Genomic DNA, 19248 nt, shown 5'->3' on the forward strand with positions numbered 1-19248 from the left:
TCAGGAAATGGCAAAACCACTTTAGAAATAGAAAGAAATTGGTAAGAGCTGGACAGAAAGGGTTTGGGAATGGCCAAAATGACATAAAAAGAGTCAGTATTGCGCAAAAAAGGGTTAGAAATAGCTCAAGCCAGTTTAGAAATAGCAAGGAAAAGCTTAAACCAGGCTAGAAACTTCCATAAATAGTTCAGAAATTGCCATAAAATGGCTTAAAACTGGCAAGAAATGGGCAAGAATAAGGTAAGAACAACCAGCAATTGCTTAGAAAAAGCCAAAAAAGATTTAAAATGGGTTAGAAAAAGCCAAAAATGGTTTAAACCAAGTCAGGAAAGGGCCAAAACGGGTTAGAAATAGAAAGAAATTTATAAGAAGAAATGGAGAAAATTGGTTTGAAAATGGCCAAAATGGCTTAAAAGGAGACAGTATTGCGCAAAAAAGGGTTAGAAATAGCTCAAGCCAGTTTAGAAATAGCTAAGAAAAGCTTAAAGCAGACTAGAAACTTCCATAAATAGTTCAGAAATTGCCAAAAATGGCTTCAAATGGGCAAGAAATGGGCAAAAATAAGGTAAGAATGACCAGCAATTGTTTAGAGATAGCCAAAAAAACCTTAAAAGGGTCAGAAAGAGCCAAAAATGGTTTAAACCAGGTTAGAAAAGGGCAGAAATGGTTTAGAAACAGAAAGAAATCGGTAAGAACAGGACAAAAATGGTTTGGAAATGGCCAAAATGACTTAAGAAGAGTAAGAATTGGGCAAAAAAAGTGTTAGAAATAGCTCAAGCCAGTTTAGAAAAAGCAAGGAAAAGGTTAAACCAGGGTGGAAATGGCAAGAAACAGTTCAGACTTAGTCAACAATGCATAAAATTACTAAGAAATAGGCAAAAATAAGATAAGAATGACCAGCAATTGTTTAGAAATAGCCAAAAAAGATATAGAATGGGTTAGAAAGGGCCAAAAACGGTTTAAACCAAGTGAGGAAAAGGCAAAACCAGGTTACAAATAGAAAGAAATTGGTAAGAACTGGACAGAAAGGGTTTGGGAATGGCCAAAATGACTTAAACAGAGTCAGTATTGCACAAAAAAAGGGTTAGAAATAGCTCAAGCCAGTTTAAAAATAGGTAAGAAAAGTTTCAACCAGGCTAGAAACTTCCATAAACAGTTCAGATTTAGCCAAAAATGGAATAAAACCTGCAAGAAATGGGCAAAAATAAGGTAAGAACGACCAGCAATTGTTTAGAAATAGCAAAAAAAACCTTAAAATGTGTCAGAAAAAGCCAAAAATGGTTTAAACGAAGTCAGGAAAGGGCAAAAGCTGTGTTAGGAACGGAAAAAAATTGGTAAGAACTGGACAGAAAGGGTTTGGGAATGGCCAAAATGACTTAAAAAGAGTCAGTATTGCACAAAAAAAAAGGGTTAGATATAGCTCAAGCCAGTTCAGAAATAGCTAAGAAAAGCTTAAACCAGGCTAGAAATTTCCATAAATAGTTCAGAAATTGCCAGAAATGGAATAAAACCTGCAAGAAATGGGCAAAAATAAGATAAGAATGACCAGCAATTGCTTAGAAATAGCCAAAAAAAAAACTTAAAAGGGTCAGAAAGAGCCAAAAATGGTTTAAACCAAGTTAGGAAAGGGCAAAAATGGTTTAGAAACAGAAATCAATTGGTAAGAACAGGACAAAAATGGTTTGGAAATGGCCAACATGACTAAAATAGAGATAGAACTGGGAAAAAAAGGATTAGAAATAGTCTAAAGCAGTTTAGAAATAGCTAAGAAAAGCGTAAACAAAACTAGAAATGGCAAGAAACTGTTCAGACTTAGTCAAAAATGGCATAGAACTGGTAAGAAATTGGCAAAAATAAGATAAGAATGACCAGCAATTGTTTAGAAATAGCCAAAATGGACTTAAAATGGGTTAGAAAAATCCAAAAATAGCTTAAACCAAGTCAGGAAAGGGCAAAAATGGGTTAGAAATGACAGGAAATTAGTAAGAACTGGACAAAAATGGTTTGGAAATGGCCAAAATGACTAAAATAGAGATAGAAGTGGGCAAAAAAGTGTTAGAAGTAATCTAAACCAGTTTAGAAATAGCTACGAAAAGCTTAAACCAAACTAGAAATGGCAAGAAACTGTTCAGACTTAGTCAAAAATGGCATAAAACTGGTAAGAAATTGGAAAAATAAGGTAAGAATGACCAGCAATTGTTTAGAAATAGCCGAAAAAGACTTAAAATGGGTTAGAAAGGGCCAAAAATGGTTTAAACCAAGTCATGAAAGGGCAAAACCAGGTTAGAAATAGAAAGAAATTGGTAAGAACTGGACAGAAAGGGTTTGGGAATGGCCAAAATGACATAAAAAGAGTCAGTATTGCACAAAAAAATGGTTAGATATAGCTCAAGCCAGTTTAGAAATAGCAAGGAAAAGCTTAAACCAGGCTAGAAACTTCCATAAATAGTTCACACTTAGCCAAAAATGGAATAAAACCTGCAAAAAATGGGCAAAAATAAGGTAAGAACGACCAGCAATTGTTTAGAAATAGCAAAAAAAAAAACTTAAAAGGGTCAGAAAGAGCCAAAAATGGTTTAAACCAAGTTAGGAAAGGGCAAAAATGGTTAGAAATAGAAATAAATTGGTAAGACCTGGACGGAAATGGTTTGGGAATGGCCAAAATGACATAAAAAGAGTCAGTATTGCGCAAAAAAGGGTTAGAAATAGCTCAAGCCAGTTTAGAAATAGGTAAGAAAAAGTTAAACCAGGCTGGAAATGGCAAGAAACCGTTCAGACTTAGTCAACAATGCATAAAATTACTAAGAAATAGGCAAAAATAAGATAAGAATGACCAGCAATTGTTTAGAAATAGCCGAAAAAGACTTAAAATGGTTTAGAAAGCGCCAAAAATGGTTTAAACCAAGTCAGGAAAGGGCAAAACCAGGTTAGAAATAGAAAGAGATTGGTAAGAGCTGGACAGAAAGGGTTTGGGAATGGCCAAAATGGCTTAAAAAGAGTCAGTATTGCACAAAAAAAAAGGGTTAGATATAGCTCAAGCCAGTTTAGAAATAGGTAAGAAAAGCTTAAACCAGGCTAGAAACTTCCATAAATAGTTCAGATTTAGCCAAAAAAGGAATAAAACCTGCAAGAAAAAATGGGCAAAACTAAGATAAGAATGACCAGCAATTGTTTAGAAATAGCCAAAAAAGACCTAAAATGTGTTAGAAAAAGCCAGAAATGGTTTAAACCAAGTCAGGAAAGGGCAAAAGCTGTGTTAGGAACAGAAAAAAAATTGGTAAGAACTGGACAGAAAGGGTTTGGGAATGGCCAAAATGACTTAAAAACAGTCAGTATTGCGCAAAAAAGGGTTAGATATAGCTCAAGACAGTTTAGAAATAGCTAAGAAAAGCTTAAAGCAGACTAGAAACTTCCATAAATAGTTCAGATTTAGCCAAAAAAGGAATAAAACCTGCAAAAAATGGGCAAAAATAAGGTAAGAATGACCAGCAATTGCTTAGAAATAGCCGAAAAAGACTTAAAATGAGTTAGAAAGGGCTAAAAATGGTTTAAACCAAGTCAGGAAAGGGCAAAACCAAGTTAGAAATAGAAAGAAATTGGTAAGAACTGGACGAAAGGGTTTGAGAATGGCCAAACTGGCTTAAAAAGAGTCAGTATTGCGCAAAAAAGGGTTAGAAATAGCTCAAGACAGTTTAGAAATAGGTAAGAAAAGCTTAAACCAGGCTAGAAACTTCCATAAATAGTTCAGATTTAGCCAAAAAAAGGAATAAAACCTGCAAGAAATGGGCAAAAATAAGAATGACCAGCAATTGTTTAGAAATAGCCAAAAAAGACTTAAAAGGGGTTAGAAAGGGCCAAAAATGGTTTAATCCAAGTCAGGAAAGGGCAAAAACTGAGTTAGGAACAGAAAAAAATTGGTAAGAACTGGACAGAAATGGATTGGGAATGGCCAAAATGGCTTAAAATGAGTTGGAAAAAAAGGGTTAGAAATAGCTCAAGCTGTTTAGAAATAGGTAAGAAAAGCTTAAACCAGGCTAGAAATGCGCATGAAAAAGTGAAGCATTAGCGAAAAATGGCATAAACCAGGTAAGAAATGGGCAAAATAAGGTGAGAATGACCAGCCATTGTTTAGAAACAGCCAAAAAAAACTTAAAGTGGGTCAGAAAGGGCCAAAAATGGGTTAAACCAAGTTAGGGAAGGCCAAAAAAAGGGTTAGAAAGAAATTGGTAAGTACAGGACAAGAACGGTTTGGAAATGGCCATAATGGCTTAAAAAGAGTTAGAATTGGGCAAAAAAAAAGAAGGTTAGAAATAGCTCAAGCCAGTTAAGAAATAGGTAAGAAAAGCTGAAACCAGGCTAGAAATGGCCATGAATTCTTTAGGAATTGCCAAAAATGGCTTAAAACTGGTAAGACATGGGCAAAAATAAGATAGAAATGGTCATCAATTCTTTAGAAGTGGTAAAAAATGCTTCAAACAGGGGACAAGCAGGCAAGAATGGACTAGGAATAGCCAAAAAAAAAGCTTAAAACTGGTAAGAAATGGCCAAAATTAGGATAGAAATGGCCATAATTTTTTTAGAAATAGCCAGACTTAAAATGGGTTAGAAATTGGCAACACTGGATTAGGAATGGTCAAAAATGGCTCAAACCGAGTCAGGAAAGAGCAAAAATGGGTTAGAAATGGCAAGAAATTAGTAAGAAATGGACAAAAAACGTTTGGAAAAGGTCAAAATGGTTCAAAAAGTGTTAGAATTGGGGAAAAAAGGGTTCGAAACAGCCTACACCAGTTAAGAAATAGCTAGGAAAAGCTTAAAATAGGCTAGAAACTTCCATGAATAGTTCAGATTTAGCCAAAAATGGAATAAAACCTGCAACTCAATCATGTACCAAGGAAAGAGTCAGGGCATTTTCAGCTCTGTCTTGAACACTCCCAGCCATGGGGCAGCCACAGCTTCTCTGGGCACCCTGTGCCACTGCCCCACCACCCTCACAGGGAACAACTTCTAAGATCTCATCTCAATCTCCCCTCTCTGTCACGTTAAAATCGTTCCCCCTTGGCCCATCCCCACAGGCCCTCGCTCTCCCCACAAGAAATGAGGGCAGATCCCAGGATCATCCCTCGGCAGCCGCAGCGCTCCGCTGCCGGCTCAGCCAGCCCAACTCACACACCGAGTCCAAAGCAGCCACTCTGGGGAAGTATCTTGAGGTGTTCTGGCAACTCCTACAGCACCCCAAGATCGCCATCGCCACCCACCTCCTTCCACGCTCCTGTGTCCACAGGCGGCACCGGCTCCGAGACACCAAGACGGGAACCACCAGAGGAGCTGCTCTTGCCTCCTCCACCGGTAGCTTGTGTTCCGTGGGGCAGCTGTCGTCTCCCGGTGCCTCTGCTGGAGGGTTCTGTGGGGTTCTGTGACCTCACACACCTGAACACGGGGAGTTCCAGAATCAGCCACCCCTGTGGTCTCCATGTCCCCAAGGTCATTGTGATGCAGGAGCTCTGACTGGGTCCATGGGGTGCTCTGGAGGTGCTGCAGGCATTCTCTGGGATTCTCTAGGGGTATCCCCAGGATGCCCTGGGAGTGCACAGAGACACAGGGCCGTGGAGCAAGCTGCTCTAGTGGAAGGTGTCCCTGCCCGTGCCTTTGGGGATTGGAGCTGGGTGAGCTTTAAGGTCCCTTCCAGCCCAGCCCAGCCCACTCTGGGATTCCATGATTCTCTGCTGTGCCAATGTCGGTCCCTCTCCACTCCTCGTAGGTGGCCGTGACGCCCTGTTCCATGGCCCACGTTGAGCTGTGACCCCTCGCATGCTCCACCTCCGGACCAAAGGCACTGAGGAAGAGCAGCCCGTGAGGGACCTCCCCGAGCCAGCTGGGGAGAGGCTGGTCCCCCCGCAGCCACTTCCGGAGCACCCCTGGGTGCCCAGTGGCCATGGGCACAATGCTGCCGCTATCCCAAAGCCGCAGTGATCTGTGGGGTGGTCTCTGGTGGCTGTAGCCCCTGTTTGAGGCCTCCATTTGTCCCCTGCAGAGCTTGGGTGCATTCCCATGAACCTCCAAATCCCCCTAAACCTCCAGTTCCCTTCCGAACCCCAAATCCCTTCCATTTACTGCCATGGGCCAACAGGGGTACTAAAGACTCAGGGTACTCTGGGTCAAATGTAACCCCTAGCTTTGGGACACTGGCTGTTCCCCAAATCCCTGCACCACCCCGGGGAGCTTTGGGGATCTCCCCCAATGCCAAAATCCCATCTGAACCCCCAAACTCTTCCCCTCAACACATCTCCATGCTGGGGGAATGTTGCTCACTCAAAAGCGACTGAGGGGGCCCTGGGACCCAGGTACATGGGAGATCTCCCAATATAATGTGCCCCCTACAGAACATTTTGGGGATCCCCCCCTGAACCTCAAAATGTTCCTTGAACCCTCAAATCCCTCTGAACACCCAAATTCCTCCCGCTTCTGTCAACGGGGCTCCCTAGGGCATCCAATGTGATTCGGCTGCCCTGGGATTGATGGACACCCCAGTCTCGGTAGACAGGGAGTCCCCCAAATAAATGAGCCACCCCAAAGAGTTTTGTGGACCAGCCTGAATCCCCAAATCCTCCCTGCATCCCCCCAGATCCCCCCAAACCCAAAGCCCACAGCTCCAAAGCCGCCCCGGCTCAGCACAGTGGCACAGACTTGCTAAAAAAGGGGTGTTCCGAAAAGTGGTGTTCCCCCAACACCTGCCCTGGGGATCCATCAAGATGCTCTGGAACCCCGAACACACTGGGGGGACCCCAACATTGCTTTCGGTTCAGTAGTGAATTAGGTGGGTCTAAGGGGGTGGATCCCCAAAAGGGTCACCCCAATAAAGGGGCAAACCAAAACCACACTGCACCCCAAAGGGCCCTGGAGGCACCCAAAGCAATCGTGCTGCCCCTAAATCCTAGGGTAACCCCAAATTTCCCTGAAGCAGCACAAAAGCAGGCAGGACCCCCAAGTGGGGGCCTGGGGCAGCACAAAGTCACCCACACCCTTCCATCCCCCTGGCCCCCCCCAGATGAACCCAGGGACCCAAAAACCTGGAGGAGCCCCACCAAACACCCGCCCCCAACTGGGGTACCCCAGAAAAGCTGCTCCCCCCTTCCAATGCCACCCAGCCCCAAATTGCTCCTCGTTGCCCCCAAACCACACCCCATGGGGCACCCCAGCTCCCCCGTCCCTGGTATCAGGGAGTTGGGGGCGCCAGCCCCAGAGTGGGGGTTGCCTAATTTGGGATGTCCCACCAAAAGACCAGGGAGGTGTGGTGGGGGATGGAGGGTAGGAAGCTCTGCAGAGGGATCTGGACAGGCTGGATCCATGGGCTGTGGCCAATGTGTTGAGGGTCAAGAAGGCAAAGTGCCGGGTCCTGCGCTTGGGCCATAACAACCCCCTGCAACGCTCCAGGTTTGGGGAAGAGGGGCTGAAAACTGCTCATGGGAAAAGATCTGGGGGTGCTGAGTGATGGAGCTGAACATGAGCAGCTTGTGCCCAGGCAGCCAGGAAGCCACCAGCATCCTGGCCTGGATCAGCACCAGTGCGGCAGCAGGGCCAGGGCAGTGGTGGTGCCCCTGCACTGAGCACTGCTGAGGGCGCACCTCGAATCCTGGGTTCACCTCTGGGCCCCTCACTACAAGAGAGACATTGAGGTGCTGGAGAGGGGCCAGAGAAGGGCAATGGAGCTGGTGCAGGGCCTGGAGCACAAATGTGATGGGGAAGGGCTGAGGAACCTGGGGGGGACCTGATCACTGCCTACAACTGCCTGAGAGGAGGATGGAGCCAGGAGGGGCTGGGCTCTGCTCCCAAGGAACAAGGGATGGGACAAGAGGAAATGGCCTCAAGCTGCACCAGGGCAGGTTTAGATGGAGCTGAGGAAGAATTTCTCCGGGAAGCTAGGGACCAGGTTAGGAAAGCTGAGACCCAGTTAGAATTCAGATAGGCTCGGGATGTTAAGGATAACAGGAAGGGATTCTTCAGGTATGTAGCAAATAAAAAACAGACTAGGGACAACATAGCCCCCTTCCAGAAGCTCTCGGGAGAACTGGCTACACGGGATTTGGAGAAGGCTGAGGTTCTGAATGACTTCTTTGCCTCGCTCTTCACTGCCAAAGGCTCTGACCACACCACCCAAGTCTTGGAAGGCAGATGCAGGGACTGTGAGAATGAAGACCTTGGGCCCACTGTAGGAGAGGAGCTGGCTCGAGACCATCTTAAAAACCTGAACGTGCACAAGTCCATGGGGCCTAATGAAATCCATGCATGAGTCCTGAAGGAGCGGGCGAATGAAGTTGCTAAGCCACTGGTCTTCATATTTGAAAAAACATGGAAGTCAGGTGAAGTTCCTGACGACTGGAAAAAGGGAACTATAACCCCCATTTTCAAGAAGGGGAAAATGGATGACCTGGGGAATGACAGAGCAGTCAGTCTCACCTCTGTGCCTGGCAAAAGCTTGGAGCATTCTCCTGGAAGGCATGCTAAGGCACATGAAAATCAACAAGGTGCTTGGTGACAGCCAGCATGGCTTCACTGAGGGGAAATCCTGCCTGACCAATGTGGTGGCCTTCTATGATGGGGCTACAGAACTGATGGACAGGGGCAGAGCAGTTGATGGCATCTACCTGGACTTGTGCAAAGTGTTCGACATCGTCCCACACGACATCCTTGTCTCTAAATTGGAGAGACATCAATTTGATGGATGGACCACTGGGTGGATAAAGAACTGGCTGGATGGCCGCACACAAAGAGTTGTGGTCAATGGCTCAGTGTCCGGCTGGAGACCGGTAACGAGTGGGGTCCCTCAGGGATCGGGGTTGGGACCGGTCTTGTTCAACAGCCTGTGGCCGTTACAGGGGGCGGAGTCAGCTGAGGGGAGCAGAGGGGTTACTCTCCCACCCTGTGCTCTGATTGGCTCCGTGGCGCAGTGCGCGGGGCCAGGGGCTGATTGGCTGCCGTGGAAGTGGGCAGGGTGACAGGAACAGAGCGCGCGTTGGCTGGGGGGGGAAAGGAGGGAGATGGGGGGCGATGGGACCCCTATGGACCCCTATAGAACCCTATGGGGCAGGGACAGGTTCACACCCACTGCTGGCTCCATGGCTTTATATGGGGGCAATGGCGGTAATGGGGCAATAGGAGCAATTTGGGGTAACGGGGGGCAATGGGGGTAAAAGGGGGGTCTCGGGGTCTCGAGCTCTGCCCCCTGCATCCTGGTACTGGAGCTGCTGCTGCTTCCCCGTCCAAGGGACTCGTAAAGAGACACCCCCTCCATGGTCATGATGCGCGGATTGACTCCACAACTCATTAAAAGTTGTAAAGTAGGTATGCTTTTTATTCAGCGCTGAGACGCACGGGGATAATTCCTCAAAGTCATGCGTACCTCAGTGTTGTTTCCCTCTACATTTATTCTCTAAAGTTATATATATTCATAAGGTTGCACAATACGCCTATACATATTCATGTCCTATCCCTGCTTCGTATTATAATGAGCCAGAAGGTCCTCTGCGCCTGTGCAGTGCCCCCTCTGGTCATGGGCAGGGGTCTTCAAGATGAAGTAAATGAGTCTTCCTCTTCTTGCACTTTTCACCTTTTTAGTCTTATGTGTGGCCTTAGAGTTTGGTCAGTGTCCCAGCCGTAAATCCTCTACTTCTCCCCTTTATCAGTAGAGTTTGATCAGTGTCCCAGCCGTAAATCCTCTGCTTCTCCCCTTTATCAGTAGATTCAGGCGTCTGCTTATTAACAGGACCGGAGGTCTCTGTTCTGCTTAGCAGGCATTTACAATAGATAGTCCTTTTGTTTAAACAAATTCCTCTAACCCCCTTGTACAACCCCCCTGTATAACTCCCTTGTACAATGGTCAACCCTCTGTATCAGTCAGACCCTGCAGGAACCCATAGAGACCCCATAGGGAGACCCATAGAGGCCAAACAGAGAGACCCATAGAGACCATATAGATCCACAGCCCACAGAGACTCATAGAGACCCCACAGAGACTCATAGAGACCCATAGAGATCCATAGACACCGCAGAGATCCTGAAAGCGACCCAAAGTGAACCATAGAGACGCCCCATAGAGACCCCATAGAGACCCCATAGAGACCCATAGACTACAGGCACTACAACCCTGATCATGCAACGCGGCACCCATAGAGCCCCTTTACGGTGGCGCCCAGCCGGGACTACTACTCCCATCATGCAGCGCGGCACCCATTGAGCCCTGTTATGGCGGCGCCCAGTTATGACTACAACTCCCATCATACCCCGCGGCTCCCATAGAACACCATTATACAGCCGCCAGGCGGTACTACGACTCCCATCATGCCGCGCGGCAAGCATAGAGCACCACGAGGGCGTCGCCCAGCCTGGACTACAACTCCCATGATGCAGTGCGACACCCCTGCAGCACCACTAAGGCACTGCCCGGCTTGGACTACAACTCCCGTCGTGCCGCGCGGCGCTCCCAGCGTTTCAATTTCGCCCATCATGGCGGAGCTGGAGCTCCCCTCCGATCCCGACCTGCGCAGGTTGGAGCCCGCGGGACCCCCCAGTGGGGGCTTTTGGGGTCCTGGGGGGGTTGGGGTGCTCCTGACCCCCTCTCTTTGTCTCCCCCCCACCTCCAGGCTGTGCACGGGGCCCTGTGCCCCCATCCGGGAGTACATCATGGGCCACGTGCGGCACCCGCGGTGAGGGGGGCACCCCAACATCTGGGGGGGAGGAACCGCAACATCTGGAGGGACCCCAAACCTCGGATCGGTCACTAAAATACATGGGGGGGGGGGTGTGTTCCTATAGGAATGTGAAGAAGATCAAAGGGAACCTGCTGTGGTATCCACTGCACCCAAAAAAGGGGTGGGGACCCAAAGCTGCCCCCTCTGGGGACCCCCAAGCTCCTTGGAGAGCCTCCAAAATCCCTCCAAAATTGCATTGGGATCCCAAGACCCACCCCAGCACCCCCCAATTCCCCCTGTGACCCCCCCCAACCTCTTTTCTCCTCCCAAATCCATGCACAGGAGCCCCAAATTCCTTTAGGACAACTCTAAATCCCATTGGGATCCCCAGGAACCCCCAATTCCCTCCCATGACACCCCCACCGACCCCCCCCAACTCCTCCTTTAACCCCCGTTTCCTCCTTAACTCGGGGCTCAGGTACCAGCACCTCGAGGAGATTCAGGTTTGGGGGGGGGAGGGTTTTTGGGGGGCTGTATGGGGTTTTGGGGGGTCCCAGAGGGACGGGGGGGGGCAAGATTTGGGCGGGGTGCAAATTTCAGGGGTGGTGGAGGGAGAAAAATGGGACTTAAGGATAGGGGGGGTGGTGTCCTCAGGTGACCTTTGGTGTCTCTCCCCAGCGAGGGGCGGGGTCAAGCACGCCTTATATGGAAGTGCATGAGGCCTTGGAGCAGGTAAGGGCGGAGCTTAAAGTGATGGGCGGGGCCGTGGGCGAGGCCGGGGCAGCGGTGCTGGAGCTGGGTGAGTTGACTGGGGGGTGGGATGGGGGGTAAAGGGGCGGGGCTACCGGTCACCTGACCTGAGGCTCTGCCCCCTTAGTTTCCTTGTAGAAGAGGCACTGGGGGCGGAGCGTCGCCGAGGGGCGGAGCTTCGCGCCCTGGGGGCGGAGTCGGCGCAGGAGGGGCTGTGGCTGCGGAGGAAGCGGGCCCAGATAAGCTCCGCCCACTCGTAAGCGAGGAGTGGGCGGGGCTTCCCCATGGGTATCCCAATGGGGGCGGGGGGCAGCATTCCCATGATGCTCTGCGCTTGCAGGGAGCCGGGGCCAAAGGTGGGACTAACGTCGAAATTGGCGGTAAGAAGGGGCGGGGCTTATTGGGAAGGAGGAGGGGCTTATGGACGGGGGAGGGGTCTGAGCTTGGCCACGCCCCCATTGCCCCGCTTGCCCTCCCCCCCAGGCCGTGTGCAAGCTGCGGGAGGAGGCCCTGGAGGAGCTTATGAGGGGTGGGGCTTAGGGGGAGGAGCTTAGGAGAAGGGAGGGACTTAAGAAATGGGGCTTTGGGAGGGGGTGGAGCTTAGAGAAGGGGCAGAGCCAGTGGGCTGCTGGGGGTGCGGCTTAAAGGGGGCAGGACTTCCCTTATAAGGTTCTGAGGGTGTGGCCCCAGGGCACTAGGGAAGGGGCGGGGCTACCGGTGGGTGGAGCCAACAGAGGGGCGGGGTTGCGTCCTCCCTCCATTCCCCGTTGTTCCATTGCAGGAAGGGGTATCCCAAAATCAGCCCTGACCTTGACCCCAACCCTGACCCTGATGCTCAGCCCCCTATGAAGACCCTCATCCAGGTAAATGGGGAGACTTGAGGGGCACATTTGGGGGTGCTTTAGGGCTCGGAGCTCCCCATTGATGTGGGATCCCCCCTTTGCACCTCCCAGGACTGCTGGGTGGATGTGGGGGGACTCTGGGACTCTCCACTCCTTGGCTTCCCGCCTGTCCCCGTTGAAGCTCCGGCTCCTCCAGCTGCCGGTGGAGATCCCGCAGCGCCTGGAGGGGGACCCCAAAGCCCAGCAGGCTGCCAGGTAAAACCCTGCACCCCAAAATACCTCCCTGAACCCCAAAACCACCCCTCTGCACCCCAAAACACCCACTTGCACTCCAAAACCATTCCCCCTGCACCCCAAAGCACACCCCCTGCATCTGAAAACACCCCCTCTGCACCCCAAAACCATCCCCCCTGCACCCCAAAACAATCCACTACATTTCAAACCACCTCCCCTGCACCCCAAAACCTTATCCCCTGCACCTCAGAACACACCCCCTGCACCCTAAAACCACCCCCATGCACCCCAGAACCCACACGGCACCGCAAAACAACCCCCCTGCACCCCAAAACCTCCCTATGGAGTCCCTCATGCACCCAAAACCCTCTCAAGGACCCCCTGAATGCGTCCTGCAGCCCGGTTTCCCCCCCTGCACCCCAAAACTGCCCCTGGGTCCTCCCCCATAACTTTTTCCTCCCCACTCCTGAACCTCAGAACCCTTTAGGGACTCTCTCTGTACTTTAAACCCCACTGGGTTTCCTTCTGAAGCGGGTGCTGGGCTCATAGGGGTCCTTAAAGCCCCCCAGATTCTCCCTAAACCCAGTGCTGGGACCTTTTGGGGTGCCCCCAATCCCTCCATGGTCCCTGCAGTCCTTTTATGGTCCCGTCCCCCCCCCCCAAAAAGGGTTCTTGAACCCCTTTGGGCCTCCCAAACTCCCCTCAACGTTTGGCTTTGGGGCCTCATTGCCCCCCAGGTCGATGCTGGAGGCCGCAGGGCTCTCAGGGGCTCGGGACGCCCTGATCAAGCAGGTCCTGGAGCTACGGGGCAGCCCCATGGACTCCCCAGAAGCTGCCCTGGGGCCACTGAGGAGGCAGCTGCAGGAGGGGAAGCAGCGGCTGGTGGGTGCCAACGGGGGAATATGGGGATTTGGGGGGGGTCCTGATGGGCTTGGGGGGGTCTGGGAAGTGGAATTTGATGGTTATGGGGAGGGGTTGGGGTCCCTAAAGGGTCCCAGCTCCACTTTTTGGGAGGGATGAGGGATATCTGGGGGTCCTGGAGGGGGATTTTGGGTCTATAGGGGATGATCTGGGGGAGTTTGGGGCTTTAGAGGGGATTTGGGGGATTCAGCATTGCTGGGAGGGGTATCTGGGGTTCTGGATTGGTTTGGGGTGAAGGGAGAGGTTTTGGGGAGAAATATGGGGCGATATTTAAGGTGTTTGGGGGTCTTGGGGGGTATTTGGGTCCCTCCCATGGCTTTGGGGTCCCTCATTTCCTTGTGTCCCCCCTCCCCACCCCTTCCAGTCCTGCCGCTGGATCCAGCTCCGGGCGCAGCTGTGCCCCCTGCAGGCCCAGGTGAGGAACGAGGGGGAGGGAAGTGGGGCGGGGCTTAATGGTGAGTGGGCGAGGCCTCAGAGCTTTGGCCACGCCCCTTTCAGGCCCGAGGAGCTGTGCGGCTCCCCCCAGGGCTGCAGGGGGAAGGGCAGCGGCTGCAGGTAGCGCTGAGCATGCTGGGAAAGGAGAGAGTGCCCCTCCCCCCGAGGTGAGTGAATTGGGGGGGGGAGGGTGGTGGGGAGGAGGGGGAAGGGCTGTGCTGACCCCTCCATTCTCCCTTTAGCCCCGCCCACTACCCACTGCAGCCAATCAGACCTGCCCTAGGAATGGCAGAGAGTGAGGTGGTGGAGGGGCCATAGACGGGGAGGGGAATTGGAAGGATGTGCCATAGAGGGGGCAGGGGTCATAAAGAGGGGGAAGGCCATAAAGGGGGAAGGGCAATGCGAGAAGGGGACATAAAGGGGGGCGGGGCAATGGAAGGAGGGGACATAGAGGGGGGAGGGGCAATGGGGCCGTTGCTCAGGGGTGTTTGTGCCTCAGCCCCCACAGGGGGCGCTGTTGCGGGCGGCAGAGCTGCAGGGGGAGCTGGAACAGCTGCAGGAGGTGAGGTCAGCACAAGGGGCGTGGTCAGCGCAAGGGGCGGGACCCGGGAAGCCCCGCCCACCCCGCGGTGAGTGAGGGGGACGAGCTGGGGGGTGAGGGTGTGGCCTGCGCTGACCCTGTCCCTTTGCAGCACCCGCGGAGGGCGTGGCCATCGCCGAGCTCCTCCCCCAGCTGCAGGCGCTGTCCATTCGGGTCCAGCAGTACCTCGAGGGCTGGCCCCACCTCCAGGACGTCATCAGCCAATGGTGAGACGGCGAGGGTGGGTCTGTGAGAGGCCACGCCCACCATGTGTGATGTCACATTCCCCCTTCCCCCCTCCTTCGTCTCCCTTAGGTGGGAGCAGCCGGCTCAGTGGATACCGGCCACCCCCCCCAGCAACATCCCCTTCTCCCATTGGCTGAAGCGCTGGTCCCAGGCCACCCGTACCCTAAACTTGCACCGCCCCCTCCCCTTAGCGCCGCCCACCAGCGACAAGGAAGGGCGTGACCAGAGCAAGCCCCACCCCTGAGCCTCGGTTTCATCAGATGCTCCTATTGGATGGGGTGCAGGAGGCAGGGCTTGGAGGGGGGTGTGGCCACAAGGCTGCGGTCCTGGAAGCGGAATAGAGTAGGTCCTATAGAAATAGAGCAGTAAATAAAGCAGGTCCTCTGTTAATTACATGTAAATGAGGTTGCACCCATGTTAATGAGATGCAAAGCAGGTCTTGTGTTAATAAACTCGTCCCGCCTGCAGTAACAGCATGTCAACAGAGCAGAGCCTCCAATAACAATGCACAGATAACATGTGGCCTACAGTAACACATAAGCAGGTCCTACAGTAACGAAAGTGTAAACAAAGCAGGTCCTGACATACTAAATTCCCTTATAAAGCACAACCTACAATAACAGCCTGGGAATAAAGTAGGACGTACAGGAATATGTAAATTAGACAGGCTCTATGTTAATGACAGGTACATAAAAGTAGATCCTACATTAAGAACTTGTAAATAAGTTACTCAGTAAAGCGGGTCCTGACATCACAACCACCCCCAATACAGTAGGTCCTACAGGAATGAAACTGTAAATACAACATGTAAATAAAGTAGGCCCTACATTAATAACTCCCTCAAAAAAATGGGTCCTACAATAATACCTCCTCGATAAAGTAGGACCTACAATAAGGGCCCATAAATGAAGTAGGTCCTGCCCCAATACCCTGTCAATAGAGCAGATCCGACAGCAACTGTACATAAAATAGGTCCTACATTAGTAAGTGAGTAAATACAGGAGGTCCTGGCACAGCACCATGTAAAAACAGGAGGTCCTACAGTAAGAACATGCAAATATGAGTGGCTCCATGTTAATGACATGTAAATAAAGCAGGTCCTCCACTAAAAGGATGCAAATTAAGTAGGCCCTTCATTAATAACATGTAAATAAGGAAGGGTCTGTGTTAGTAACATGTAAATAAGTTCAACCCTACATGAACTGTGTGTGAGTAAAGCAGGTCCTACGCTAATTGCATGTAAATAAGGGGGGGGGGTAACGATGGTGGGATGAGAACTGGGGAGGGATGGAGGGAGAGGGGGAGAAATGGCAGGAATGTGGGGAATGGGGGTGGGAAAAAGGGGAGGGGGAATGGGGGGCATAAGGGGGGGAGGAGAAGGGGGGACAAATGGGGGGCAGGGGCAAGGAAAAGCCCCATATTCAGGGCCATGGGGGGGGCAGCCGGGACGGGGTTAAATGGGGACACGAGTTGGGGAGCTCAGTGCTGATTGGCTGTTGCCTGGGCAACGGTCGCCAGAACGAGGCAGGGGGGCGGGGGCAAGGTTGCCTGGCAACGCGCAGCGCGGTGGAAGCTCACTGGCCGTCACCTGGCAACGCAGGGGAAGCGGTACGCGGAGACCCCGTTGCCTAGCAACCAACCCGGAAGTGCGGCGAGCGTCACCGAACGGGGATGGGGAAAGGCCAAAATTTGGGAGCTAGGGGGGAAAAGAGGCCTCGATTTCCTGTGAAATCTTTATTTATTGGTTAATTTTCCTTTTTATACAGTCTTAAGGTGACGCCTCCCGCCTTCCCTCCCCTTCCCCCCCTCCCCCCCCCCGCTATTTACATTGGTGTCAACAAGGCTTCGGATCGCCCCCCCCCCCCATCCCCCCTTTATCCTCCCCTCTCCCATCCCGGGTATAAAGAGGGGGGGAGGTCCCCACCCCCGACACCCCCGGGTGGGGGATGGGAGGTTGTGTCCATTGGGGACCCTCCCCCCCCCCCCCCCCCCCCCCCCGTTTTGGAAGCTGAGGGCACCCAGGGGTGCTCCGGGAGTCGCTGCGGGGGGACCAGCCTCTGCCCAGCCGGCTCGGGGAGGTCCCTCATGGGCTGCTCTTCCTCAGTGCCTTTGGTCCAGAGGTGGAGCATGCGAGGGGTCACAGCTCAACGTGGCAGGGAAACCTTCCACTAGAGCAGCTTGCTCCACGGCCCTGTGTCTCTGTGCACTCCCAGGGCATCCTGGGGATACCCCTAGAGAATCCCAGAGAATGCCTGCAGCACCTCCAGAGCACCCCATGGACCCAGTCAGAGCTCCTGCATCACAATGACCTTGGGGACATGGAGACCACAGGGGTGGCTGATTCTGGAACTCCCCGTGTTCAGGTGTTTGAGGTCACAGAACCCCATGGAACCCTTCAGAGGAGGCACCGGGAGACGACAGCTGCCCCACGGAACACAAGCTACTGGTGGAGGAGGCAAGAGCAGCTCCTCTGGTGGTTCCCGTCTTGGTGTCTCGGAGCCGGTGATGCCTGTGGACAGAGGAGCGTGGAACGAGGTGGGTGGCGATGGCGATCTTGGGGTGCTGTAGGAGTTGCCAGAACACCTCAAGAGACTTCCCCAGAGTGGCTGCTTTGGACTCGGTGTGTGAGTTGGGCTGGCTGAGCCGGCAGCGGAGCGCTGCGGCTGTTGAGAGATGATCCTGGGATCTGCCCTCATTTCTTGTGGGGAGAACAAGGGCCTGTGGGGATGGGACAAGGGGGATGGCTTTAATGTGACATGGAGGGGAGATTGAGATGAGATCTTAGAAGCTGTTCCCTGTGAGGGTGGTGGGGCAGTGGCACAGGGTGCCCAGAGAAGCTGTGGCTGCCCCATGGCTGGCAGTGCTCAAGGCCTGGTTGAATGGAGCTTGGAGCAAGCTGCTCCAGTGGAAGTTGTCTCTGCCAGTGGCAGGGGTTGGAGCTGGAGGAGCTTTAAGGTCCCTCCCAGTCCAAACCATTGTGTGCTTCTGTGATATCCTCAAGTCCCCTGGGGGGAAGTGAGTGAACAAGCTGTCTGTCTGCGTTTAAACCAGGACAGCAAGGCAAGGCAAGGCAAGACCAGGCAAGACAGGTGAGACCAGGCCAGGAGAGGCAAGGCAAGACAAGGCAAGGGAAGGCAAGGCCCATGAAGGGAAGGCCAGGCCAGGTCAGGCAAGGAAAAGCAAGGCCAGTTAAGGCAAGGTAAGTCTAGGCAAGGCAAGGCTAGTCCAGGTCTAGACAGGCCATGCAAGGCCAGGCAAGGCCAGGTAAGGAAAGGCCAGGTAAGGCCAAGCAGGTCAGGGAAAGGCCAGGCCAGGCCAGGCTAATAAAGGCAATGCAAGGCCAGGAAATCACAGGGAAGGCAAAGCCAGGCCAGGCCAGAAAAGGCCAGGCCACACAAGGCCAGGCCAGGCAAAACCAGGGACGGACAGGCCAGGCCAGGCCATGCCATGCCAGCCGAGGCAAGGCAAGGCAAGGCCACTCCAGGACAGGCAATGCTAGGCCAGGTAAGGCAGGGTAAAGCAATGCAAGGCACGGCCAGTCAAGGGCAGGCAACTCAAGGCCAGGTTAGGCCAGGTAAGTCAAGACAAGGAAAGGCCAGGCAAGGCAAGGCAAGACAAGGCAAGGCAAAGGAAGGCAAGACCAGGCCAGGGCAGGCAAGGCAAGGCAAGAGAAGACAAGACAAGGCAAGGCCAGGCCAGGCCAAGCCATGCAAGACAAGACCAGACCAGGCCAGGCAAGGCAAGGCCAAGCAAGGCAAGGCTAGTCCAGGACTGGCCAGTCCATGCAAGGCCCGGTGAAGGCCAGGTAAGGCAAGGTAAGGCAAGGCAAGGCCCATACAGTAGTAGCAGTGCAGGACAGGGAAGGGCAGGTAAGGCAAGGCCAGGACAGGTAAGGCCAGGCAAGGGCAGGTAAGGTCAGGCCAATCAAGGCCAGCCAGGGCAAGGCCAGGCCAGGTTAGGCCATGCAAGCCAGGGCTAGGCAAGGAAAAGCAAGGCCAGGCCATGACAGTCTGGGTCATGCTATACCAAGCATGGCCAGGCAAGGCCAGGCCAGGCAAGGCCAAGCAGGTCAAGGCCAGGCCAGGCCAGGCCAGGTGAGGCCAGGCCAGGAGAGGCCAGGATAGGCCAACCATGGCAATGCAAGGCCAGAAAAGGACAGGGAAGGCAAGGCCAGGCAAGGCCAGGGAATTCAAGGCCAGGCCAGGCCATGACAGGCCAGGCCAGGCAAGGGAATTCAAAGCAAGGCAAGGCTAGGTAAGGCAAGACAATGCAAGGCGTAGCAAGTCCACGACAGGCAATGCAAGGCCAGCTAAGGCCAGGCTATGCCAGGCCAGGCCAGGCCAGTCAAGGCCAGGCAAGACAAGGCAATAAAAGGCAAGGCAAGGCAAGGCAATGAAAGGCAAGGCAAGGCAAGGCCAGGGAAGGCCAGGCCAGGCAAGGTCAGACCAGGTTAGTCAAGGCCTGGGAAGGCAAGGCCAGGCCAGGTCATGACAGGCCAGGCCAAGCAAGGCAATTCAAGTCAAGGCAAGTCAAGGCAAGGCAAGGCAAGGCAATG

At 52.5% G+C, this 19248-nt stretch overlaps 1 protein-coding gene across 1 annotated transcript; it reads left to right on the forward strand.

The window, feature by feature from the left end:
• Positions 1–10659: 10659 nt before the first annotated feature.
• LOC133282296 (uncharacterized) lies at positions 10660–14965 on the forward strand (the record flags this gene model as incomplete). Its single annotated transcript, XM_061478331.1, is given in 17 exon segments — positions 10660–10700; positions 10810–10842; positions 11164–11188; positions 11364–11484; positions 11574–11691; positions 11776–11815; positions 11919–11969; positions 12134–12298; positions 12389–12420; positions 12422–12532; positions 13249–13387; positions 13797–13847; positions 13931–14034; positions 14110–14167; positions 14367–14496; positions 14560–14674; positions 14763–14965. Coding segments are annotated over 17 exon segments (1509 nt in total), but the record flags the coding sequence as incomplete, so codon positions are not given.
• Positions 14966–19248: the final 4283 nt, after the last annotated feature.

This window comes from Pezoporus flaviventris, unplaced genomic scaffold (assembly GCF_033815535.1).
Source record: "Pezoporus flaviventris isolate CSIRO_AGI_PZ_B2104156 unplaced genomic scaffold, CSIRO_AGI_Pfla_v1 ptg000116l, whole genome shotgun sequence".
Classification (NCBI taxonomy): domain Eukaryota; kingdom Metazoa; phylum Chordata; class Aves; order Psittaciformes; family Psittacidae; genus Pezoporus; species Pezoporus flaviventris.